The sequence below is a fragment of the Chelonoidis abingdonii genome, chromosome 4, assembly GCF_003597395.2.
Source record: "Chelonoidis abingdonii isolate Lonesome George chromosome 4, CheloAbing_2.0, whole genome shotgun sequence".
NCBI classification, from domain to species: domain Eukaryota; kingdom Metazoa; phylum Chordata; order Testudines; family Testudinidae; genus Chelonoidis; species Chelonoidis abingdonii.
In genome coordinates, this window is record NC_133772.1 from 53333058 (window position 1) to 53344286 (window position 11229).

General features: G+C 39.2%; 1 protein-coding gene across 2 annotated transcripts in view; it reads left to right on the forward strand.

The window, feature by feature from the left end:
• Positions 1-6971, forward strand: part of CTR9 (CTR9 component of Paf1/RNA polymerase II complex) — a 32787-nt gene extending 25816 nt beyond the window's left edge. The window contains exons 19-25 of one of the 2 annotated variants that reach the window (XM_075065175.1): positions 1236-1307; positions 2839-2974; positions 3355-3495; positions 3891-4045; positions 4383-4479; positions 4857-4969; positions 5763-6971. In XM_075065175.1, coding sequence (XP_074921276.1) covers positions 1236-1307; positions 2839-2974; positions 3355-3495; positions 3891-4045; positions 4383-4479; positions 4857-4969; positions 5763-6207 — 1159 coding nt within the window. In that variant the 3' untranslated portion in view covers positions 6208-6971. The remainder of the gene's footprint in view (positions 1-1235; positions 1308-2838; positions 2975-3354; positions 3496-3890; positions 4046-4382; positions 4480-4856; positions 4970-5762) is intronic. The other variant, XM_032762350.2, reaches the window with a different exon arrangement.
• The last annotated feature ends 4258 nt before the right edge of the window (positions 6972-11229 follow it).

The following is an 11229-nucleotide window of genomic DNA, read 5'->3' on the forward strand; positions in this document are numbered from 1 at the left end:
GGTTGGGAAGTCTCTTTATTGCATGCCTTCCAGAAGCTATACCTATAGACCTCAAAACCTCTAAAGGTCTCTAGCTCTATCCTCACTCATTTGCATTCCTACGTCTTCTGAGAACTGTGCTTCTGTTGAGAACATGTAAATTGGGCCAGGGCAGAGATCTAGCAGGAAAAGATATATATTTCTATTTCCTGCCTTTCTCATTGCAGTTTCAGTGGTCACCACAGTCTGAAGTAGAATGGAAAACAGATAAGTGTGACTAGTCCAACAACATATTTAGTCAGGAGCCAGCAGAGCAGGTTTTAAAGACTCCCTCCTGTTGATGTCATCAGCAGAGGCTATGAATGGCAGGGTAGCAGGACTGGGTTAGCCAGGTGCAGAAGAAGCAGATACTGAGATTCCTGGGAAAGCTAAGGGAATCTGTAAGGGGGGAGAGACTATTTTCAAGGCTGTCTCCAACAGAGCTCTCTATTTCTGAGACTTCAGTTTCTTTCTGTGTGAGAATTACAGTACATAGGAACTACCTGACATATCTGTGCCTAGAAACTAGGCCTGCCTTCAGTATAGAAGCAAACAGAGAATTTGTTTGACCCTCTATTAATGGGAGTTCTAAGAATTAGTTTTTAATTTAAAAACTAAGACTTGATTGTTAGATGTAGTTCTGTTTGAGTACTTTAAAATAGATTAGAACCAAGCCAGCTGTGCTGAAAAGATGCTATTTGATTTTTTTTGCAATAGTTAGGGTGTTCACCTGAGTTATCACAGCTAAATTTCTGTTCACCTACATTTTCCCAGTGGTTTCAATTGGCTGAAGTTACTTGTTTTTCATACTTGTTGTAAACAGTTTGATAGTATCAGGAGCATTAGAAGACTGCCATGTTCCACTTTAAACATTTCTACACACTGAGTGAATCAGTCCCTACACAAAGCCTGTAAAGTATTTTACAAATTTTTTTGGATTAAAGGTGGAAAAGAGCAATAATAATTGTAGTGATCATTTTAAGAATTTTTTTAGGGATATCAGACTTAAATTTCAATGTAGTAGCTTTCTTTTGTACTAGAATGCCCAAGCACAGTGTACAGATATAGAAGTCAGCGTGTCATATTAGTAGTGTTATGAAATTTTGCAGTGACATGTTCCCTTTTGGTTTAGGTGAGTGTTTAAGTAAATGAAAACAAGGAATATAAGATGAAATGTCACTATTTCAATCTGCTTTTGTTTTTCATTTTCCCTCCAGATACTTCAGTTATTTAAGTAAAGTAGGAGATAAAATGAGATTTGATTTGGCTCTTGCTGCTACTGAAGCCAGGTAAAAATTACTCCTTTTTTGTGATTAAAACAGTATTTTCCAAAACTAAACTCAGTTGTTGGTTTATTATCATGGGGGGGAATAGTGATAACTATAGATAAGGTTCTGTGAGCATTGCCATTAGAATTCCATTTTTTCAGTTGCTCATAATTTTCCAAAATTTACTGCTGAGAGGTTAGAACTCTCCAGGCCTGGTGTCTGCCCTCTGGTGGAATATTTGTTTGTAAGCTTGAGAAGCTTGAGCAAAACATTGTGAAAATGAGTTGTGGGGTTTTTTAAATGGCAAATATTTTCCTCCTTTCTTTGACCTTTTTTAAATGGGGCTTGGGATCAGAAAGATGAAATCTGGCAGCTAACTACCTTTCGCTGAGAAGTCATTTTGAGTGCTGGTGAAACCAGTTATTTGAAGAGTTGTTAGGCCTTCAAAATGAGTTCATGCAATCGCAGTACTTTGGATGCAGCTTCTTAGCTGTTTTTACCAGTGCTCCAGGTTTAATATAGTACTGTGCATATGAGCCCATCTAGCTTAGGTGTGCAGTAAACAGATGCTCTAAGATGCACACTGAATGAAAAAACTCAGCTTTATTCATTGCACATCTTACAAGTTCAGGCCTTTCACAGATTGTCATGTGCAGACCACAGTACCAAATAGAAGTTATAGGTATGTCTAAAATTGTGGGCAGAAAAATATTTTGCATTGTATTTGAGAAACTATTTGTGAACATAATATTAAAGGTCACTTCACAATGAACACTAGTTTACAAGGGGTGAACTGAGAGCTCTTACTAGTTCATTTCCTGATGTTTGAGCACTTAGGCCCAGATTTTTAAAGGCATTTAGACAGGGCTGCACTCAGCGTTGCCATGTCTGATTTACTTAGGAGCCTAAATCTCATATTCAAATATGATTTAGGGCACTTGAGTGCCTAAATCCCATTGACAGTTGATGGAATTTAGGCTCTAATATGCTTAAATCACTTTGACTGAGATTTAGTCCTAAATCAGTACAAAAAATCTGGGCCCTGAACATACAATCTTAATTTCTCAATATATTTTTGGATTAGGTTAATTACAGCTGTTTAAATACAAGGTGCTTTTGTAAGGGGTATTTGTGGAGCTGCACAGATGAGTTCAAGACTCTTCCTCTTTATATTAAGGATTTTTACTTACTGAAGTAGCTAAACTTTTTAACAAACAAGACAGCTTTGAGTAGCATTCTGTGTGGAAACATGTTCCTCAGGCTTAAATTAAAAAAGCTAACTAGAAAATCCATGTGTCTCAGAAGATGAATGAATAAACTGAAGTAAAAGTCATACCACTATAATGGATTTTAAAAGGAAAAATCTATATTGTATATAGAATTATTTAAACACTTAGTTGTTACGTTACTTCAGATGGCTTGTATTTTGTTCAGTGGTATGGACAACTTTAGTATTGTGATGTGTGTTCTTTTTATAACTGTCTCTTTTCCTAGCATGTAAGATGTGCCTAGAAACTTACTTTCCTTTAATTGGAAACATTGAATGTTATAGGCAGTGCTCTGATTTACTGAGTCAAGCTCAGTATCATGTGGCTCGTGCACGCAAGCAGGATGAAGAAGAGAGAGAACTGCGTGCCAAGCAAGAGCAAGAAAAGGAGTTGCTCCGCCAAAAACTGCTTAAAGAACAGGTTTATATTCCATGTAGTACTGTGTGTATGTGTGTTTTTAAATGGGTATGCTTGCCACCATAGCTCTGTGTTGATACCTAGAAACTGTTCGGGGAGTAATATTCAAGGTGAATTTTTTTAATGTAAGCACTTAAAGAGGGGGTTGAAAATTTAGGGATATGTAAAAAGGGGTGAAATTGTTTCCTCTATGGAGCCTGTTCATTTGGGTTTTGGGGAAGGAAGGGTGAAAGTGGTGTTTGGGAGAACAGAATTCACGCCTCCCTTTCGCACCCCAAGCCATCCATAGTCACTGTCATCTATGAACTACATTAGCAGTAGCTGCTTCTCCATGCCTCCAGTTCAGGATCCTGGTAATGGTCAGTTTGTTCTGATTCGTTCAGGAAGAAAAACGCCTCAGAGAGAAAGAAGAACAGAAGAAACTTCTGGAACAAAGAGCCCAATATGTGGAGAAGACCAAGAATATTTTGATGTTCACTGGAGAAGTAGAAGGATCGAAGGAGAAGAAACGTGGTGGCGGAAGGGTACAGAATGGAGTTTTTTCCACACTTTTTTTATAATGTAGAGTTACTCTGTGACAAGAATTAGGACAGGAATTAATCAGCACCTGACATTTAGTGGGGCACTGTAGAGTGCTCATCAATGACATGCAGACACCTTTGGGATGGAAGGTAAATTTTATATATTGCTCCAAGAGTACAGTACCAAAAATGAATATTTTATCCAACAAATAGCAGCAGTGAGTGGAATTGTATATTCTAATATTCATCTTAAGAACCAGCTTCTTAGTGCTAAGTCTTTACAGATAATGGGACAGTTGGGGCATTACTGTGAAAAGTCTTATAGTCTCCATATGTTGACTGATTGGTTTTCAGATTACAAATAATCTGGTATGGCGTGGGTTTTTAACTTATTGCAGCGTTCCAGAAAAGGAGGAGAATTTGATGAGTTTGTCAATGATGAGAGTGACGAAGATCTGCCTGTGTCCAGAAAGAAAAAGAGGAGGAAAGGCAGTGGTAGTGAACAAGATGGTGAAGAAGAAGATGGAGAGAGGAAGAAGAAAAAGAGGAGGAGGTAACTAAGTTTAAACCTTTTTTTGATTCTTTTTGTAACTCTGTAGTATCGGTTTAGAGTATGCCTTACACAAGCGCCTGCAGATGATGTTAGAATAAGACCAAGTAGATTTGCTTTCCCCTCCGCCTTACAACTTTGTTTAAAAAAGAAAGTTCCCAGTTGTAAATGGCCATACACATCAGTTATAAAACGTAAATGTTAGCAAAATGCTAACTGTTCATATTCCTATAATACAAGAAATGTCAGGTTAACACATTGATACTTTGACACTATTGGAAATAATACGCTGTTTATGCAGGAATTAAATATTAATTCTGACTGGATTTTTGTGTTTAAGACCCCAGAAAGGAGATGATGGAACTGATGATGAAGAAAATGAAAATGGCCCAAGACTTAAAAAACGACGTCTACCCAAAGCAGAGAGGAAAAAGGCTGTAAGTTTAGAAGTGTAATGCCTTGATAGTTCCTGTTTACGTTTGGAAGATTACAGTGCAACTGCGTTCAGTAAAGTGACATTTGCTTTAGGGGGAAGTATGGAAAATACTTCTGTGGCAAACACGCATCATACTTTCCCCTTATTTTATGTCTCCTAAGATGGCAGTAGCTACAGGGATCCTTCTGAAGCTCTCCTCTTCCATTTTGAAATCAGAACATAAATTCTGACCAGATTTATAAATGGATGTAGAAAACTAGACTTATTTCTAACAGCTATCTGTTATGTTAGAACAGCTGTACTTTTAAGCTCACAGTTATTGATATCAGTTTTACTCCAGTAAACAAGCAATATTACTTCACATTTTTTCCCATACAGGCGAAGCCAGAACGTCTGCCTCCTTCAATGAAGGGAAAGATCAAATCAAAAGCCATAATTTCATCTAGTGAAGATTCTTCTGATGAGGATAAACTCAAAATTGCTGATGATGGGTATGAATCTTTATTGATTTTTGTACATTTTGAAAGTCAAATGCTGACTTTTACCTGATGGAAAAAGCTCTGAGATTGGCTTTCAACCTTTGCCATACTGGGACAACCCTTCCTAGTTAACTGACATCATTCTCTAAATGAGCAATATGTAAAGGGCAGATCGTGACCCCTTGACATCCAGTCCCTGAGGTTGCAAACCCATGCTTGAAGATGATGATTAAAATAAAACTAAGTATATATTAGTCCCAAATCTAAATTCACATAACTATAGGGTTGACGCTCCTCAAATTAACAAACTAATTATTGTTAAACAGACAAAAATTCAACAGTCATTACTTTGAAATACTGTGCTCAAAAAGTGTGTACTTTTGAGGTCTGGAAAACATTCTCAGTCAAAGCATATGCTCGTGTCTCCTTTGGTATTTCTGCTTCAGTGATGTCAGAGAAGTGGAGGGTTCCAATCTCAGCAAGTCAGGACTATCATGTTAGTCTAAATGGGTTCTTTGTGTTTCACTTTTCATTCTCTACCGTATTTCCTTGGTGATCCACACAGATTTGCCAAATGCCCTTTTTCATAGCCAAACTAGGAATCACTGCACTTGGGAAGATAGTGAGTACTTCACTATGATACAAGATACCATCTTCCTCTCTGAATTATTTGAGTGTCCTTTTCTTTTCTTCCTTCTCAGTGGGAGTGTCAACATCTCTGTGAAATCCAGGATTCTCGCTTGATTGTAGTAAGCCAATGCTTGCGGCTTTAATAATTGCTTATGCTGCTTTTTTTTAAAAACAGAAATGCCAGGAACAGCAACAGTGATTCTGATGATGCTGAACAGCAGCGCAATAAACGCATCATGTCGGACAGTGATTCAGATAACAGAAACAAGTCTGGTAGTGAGGTAGGTAGTCCACGGAGGTCCAGTGCTCATCCATCTGATGAGGATTCTGACAGTGACAGGTCAATCAGAAAGAAGAGACAGTCAGATTCAGAACAGTCTGACAGTGAGTCTGTGCAGTCTGGGAGAAGCCACTCTGTACAGTCGGGAAAAAGTCACTCCGGTGGGTCAGAGAATGAATCTCGTCCAGCTTCTCGCAGTGGTGATTCAGACAGAGATTCTGATAGAGGATCTGACAACGAGGGCTCTGGCAGAGAGTCTGGCAATGAATCTGAACCAGAGGCATCCAACATTGAGGGGTCTGAACATGGATCAGAAGGTGGATCAGATGATAGTGATTAGATTTAAATTACAGCCATTTTTTAAAAATTGTTTTTTAAATATACTTCTCAGTTATAAGGAGGAAAATCCAATTTTTATATTTGAAAACTGATTTAAAGAAGCTTAATGTTTTAGTAAAACTGTTGTGAAACTTGCTTCATATGATTTTTTTTTTCTATCAAGCTGTACATTACTAGGCATTAATGGCTGTTTCTCTGTGTTGGTGTGTGTGGTGTATTTTTACACTGAAGCTAACATAGCCGAAGATCACAGATGCTGTACAGTGTGTGGTAGCAAACTTACACAATGAGGGTGAGGTGTATGTAAATGCTGCAGAACAAAAACACCAAGTTCAAAGAGTTGGTTAAAACCGTGGTGTATTTGTTCCATGTTTCCACATGCAAAAAAGGTACAGGCCAATCTTCATGAGATCTTATTGAATGGTACAAAGAACTTTGGGTATTTATTTCTTTGTCATTCTGAATAGAGCTCAGTGGTGATTTTTTTTGCTTTCTGTTAGAGGATAAGTTTACTGTGATGCAACTCCTAAGTTTTGAAAGTTTTCCTTCTTGTGCCTGCTTGTTTTCCTGATACACCAATTTAAAAAAATAAATATGCAGGTTTAAACAAAAGTTTATGAAATAACATTACATGTATGTAGATAATATGCAAATATATTAAGTTGACAGGTGAAAAATTAAGATGTAGAAAACTTTCCGTATTCTTATTTGGTAGAGTGAAAAGATCTGCCATTGTTGCAATAATAAAAAGTAGTTACTACCATCTGTTTGGGAGTGATCTATTTTACTTCATCCTTTTTTTAAAAATGCCTATCCCCCAAACCCATCAGTATTGAAACAAACACACTGCAATCTATTATGATGGTGGCAGCAGAAAATCTTGAAGTTCAGATGTAATTAAGTTTGCCAGCAATCAGACATTTGAGTTAATTTTTAATTTCTAATAGATGGCCCCACGTTCAAGAGTTTTAAAAACCCTCAATCTAGTATTGTCTATACCATGTTCAAACCAAATTGTATGTAGACACTAAAACCAGACTTTTCATCTGCTACTCTAGTTGTTGTGGCAGTGTTTGCCAAACTTGAGAGCTGAGCTATCCTTTGGGAAAGGAAACCAATTTGATTCCCTAACCTCACCATGTATTAAAGGCCTACTCAAAATGGGCACTCACTCAAAGTATATTGTATAGAACTTCATAATATTAGACTATATCGCCTGAGAGAGGTGCTGGGTCCAGGGTAATGTACTAAAATGGTTTGAGTCCTTTCTGGATTGATGTACCAAACAAGTAGTGATGGGAAACTGCACCTCCACACTAGACTCCTTGTTTACGTTGTTCCACAAGGATCAGTTCTCTCTGGTCCTTTTCAACATCTACATGTAGCCACTAGGTGAACTGGTCATTGACACTGACTCTGGTGCCAGCAATTTGCAGATAATATTCTGCAGTACCTATCCTTCACCACGTACAACAATACTACTCCCACCAAGATGGCCCAGTGCTTGGATGAGAGCAGTTCTTGGACGAAAACCAACTGGCAGAAGAGAACTTGGGCAGGACAAGGGTGACGCTGGTGGGCAGAGGACAGTATTTGGAAGAGGTTGCAGACACCATGCAGTCTTGGTTGAAGATGGACACTCACGATTGGTCAGTTCGGTCCATAGTGTTGGAGTACGCATGCATTCTTCACTGATGCTGATCTCTCACATAGCATCACCAAGTAACATTCTACCATCTTAGTCGGGTGGACTAAGACCCTGATCTCAGTTATTCATGCCTTCGTCATCTCTCACCTGGATTACAGCAATCCAGTATACCTGGGTATAAATTCTTCAGCACTTGGGGAAACTCCATCTAATACAGAATGCTGCAGCATTTCTCCTCAGCAACACAAGTTACTGCAAACACATCAGACCTGTCCTCTACACTGTATACTGGCTTCCCATAGAATCTCAAATCAAGTTTAAGGTCTTGGCCCCGATCTTCAGAGCTCTCCAGGGCTTGAGCCTAGGATATCTAAAAGCTCTGAAGACTGTGATAGGCAGTTTATGCTCCTCTGGCACAATGGAACTCTCAACAGTAAGAGTAAAGCCCGTCAGTGCTGGAGACAGCATTTTCTCAGGGGGCTATCAGAGACTGTGAAATGAACTCCAAGAACTAAAGGCCATCACAGACCTTACCCCATTCTGTTCCAAGTGCAAAGCACCTTTCTTTGATTTTTTTTTTTTTTTTTTTTGCCTTCTCTAACATAAATACAGAGACAGCAGCTAAATTCCTACCAACAGTTATGGGTTTGAGAATCCCCATGACTCCTTTTTTTCTAAGTGTGATATGCAAATTGTCTTCCCTCATATGAAGGAATTTATAAGCATGATGATGTGGTACCTAAGCCCCTGACTTAGTACTAATGTACCTGAGGCTAGTAGGGCTAGTTCAAGTAGAAAAGGCACCTTGTGGGTATGCAACTTTTGAGGTGCACCTTCTGCCCTGAGCCTTGGCTTTGGGCCTCTCTGGCTTCAGATACATTCAACAATACCATGTTCCATGGGGGAGAATGGAGCCGAAGACTCTCTTGGAATAACTGCACATGCTGCTTCATGTGGAAGTGTGCTCAGACGATAATGGGGAAAAAAGCCTCCACTGATTTCAAGTGAAGCTGCCCTGCACTTTCTGCTGCAGGTTCTTTGCCTCATGTGACCTACAGCAAGGGACCTGCGTGGTCTTCCCTGAGATGGCATTGCCCTGGTGCTGTGGAACCTGTGCTGATCTACAAATTCGATGGCAGTAGCAAACACATGGAAAACCAGCACTAAATGCGAAAGTTGCCTGGAAAGAGTACTGGAGCTGTATTCAGCAAGAAAAAAATTGATTTGAACATGTAAGTTCCTCCAGCATGAGAGAAGAGAAATAAAAACCATGGATACAAAATAGAGGGAACATATTCAAATAGTCACAGTCCTCACATCAAGTCTCCCCTATCACTTTCCTAATATTTTATTATGATATAACTGAAGACAATAGTTGCTGCAGGGAAGGTGTTGATTTGGAATGGGTACAGTGGCTGAGAAATAGAAGTCCAAGAGAAGATCTCTGTCCTGAGAAATAGTGCACAGCAGGAAGAAGTTTGAGAAGGAGCAGTTTAAGGTAAATATACTTAAAATCTTAAATATTTTTGGGGTAGGGACCAGGAGCGGAGGAGATTGGGGCCAGAAGAGGTTGGAATGAAAGAGAAAGCAGCTACCTGCATGTTAAGAACTTAGCAGTCATAAATTGAAGGGAAAGGAAATGCAGAAAATGTTTACTTAATTGTAACATTAATGAGGTTTAAAAAAATAAATCCCATGTCTCAACCTTTCTCAACTCCTTCCTCTGGGCTTCTCTTCACAAGGCAATTAGGTTACATTAGATGCAACTCCCTGAGGAGTTGTTGCAACCTAATGTTAAATGCAGCTTAGCGCTCTGTGTAGGTAGTCCGTTATATTTAACATGTCAGTAACCATAACTCGGTCATATTCTAACACAATATTAATTTCTCAGGCTAGACAAGACCTCTGACTAGCTAGTCCCTTAAGTAACTACTTGTGACTTACCAACATGCAACTAGGCTTGGCAGAATTAAATTTTTATTATGTTGACAAGTAATATCAATGTTTCTATTTAAGCATTTTTTCCATTTTTATTGAATTTAAATTTTCAGTTGCAAAAAATTATGGGTTTTAAGCTTTTCCAATTTTTATAAATTTTAAATTTTCACCCTTGTGGGAAATTATAGGAGAGGCAGATAATCATTTAAAAACAGTAGATGTTGAGATTCAAGAAGTTATCTTTATAACCATTAAAACACTAATGTTCAACATCATATTCCAAAATGTACAGTGAATATACTTAGTTTGATTTAAGTACTCAAGCAGCTTTTTTCTTTCTTTGTGTGAACTTAGGTTATTAGTATTTAAAATAGGGGTGTGTGTGTGTGTGTGTGTGTGTGTATTAAAATTGATGTTTATTGATAAAAAATCGAATCCTTCCAAGCCTACATATAATCAACCCTTCTTTTGAGGAGAGTGCTTTATAGTTATGGAGCCAAATTCACTGATGGCTCAGCTTTGTGGAAACCCATGTGGATGAGCTTGTGTACATCAGAGCTAAGATAGTCAACAACCCTAGTACAAATTTAATTGCAATAAACTCACACAATTAACTAAAAAATTAATTGCAATTAATCTCAATAGAATACCAATTGAAATGTATTAAATATTTTTGATTTTCTACATTTTCAAATATATTGATTTCAGTTATAACACAGAATACTAAGTGCTCACTTCATAATATTTTTATTAAATATTTGCACTGTAAAAATTATAAAAATTTATTTTTCAATTCACTCATACAAGTACTGTAGGCCAATCTCTTTATTGTGAAAGTGCAACTTACATAATTGCACTCAAAAACAAAACAAGTCCAAAAACTTAAGAGCCTACAAGTCCATTCTGTCCTACTTCTCGTTCAGCCAATTGCTAAAAGAAACAAGTTTGTTTATGGGAGATAATGCTGCCCACCAGTAGCGTAGCTAGCGGGGTTCAGTAGAAGCAGCCGCTTCCCCTCAGGGCAGCAGGCGCGGAAGCGGCACCTGCCGGCTGGTGCTGCCAGCAGCACGGCTGGAGGAGCCGTGTGGCAGGCTCTCGCAATAGCACAGCCGGAGGAGCCATGCGGGGGCGGCAGACATGGCCAGAGGAGAGAGGGGCTGGCTCCTCAGCTCAGGACTCGACGGCCAAGCGCTCCCCGCCCTTTGCTAATGCGGCGGGTGGGGGGAGGCGAAAGGGCCCCTGTGCCTTTAAGGCCGCCTGGCTGGCAAGCCCCACGTGGAGCACACCCAGTGCTGGGAGCAGGCAGGGGATAGGCGGCGGCGCAGGACAAAAGCTGAGCGGAGGTGGGACCACTCCAGAGGTGTGGCCAGAGGAGAAGCCAAGGGAGCCTTTTTTATGTTTGCTCCCCGTACACTGAAAACCTGGCTACGCCATTGC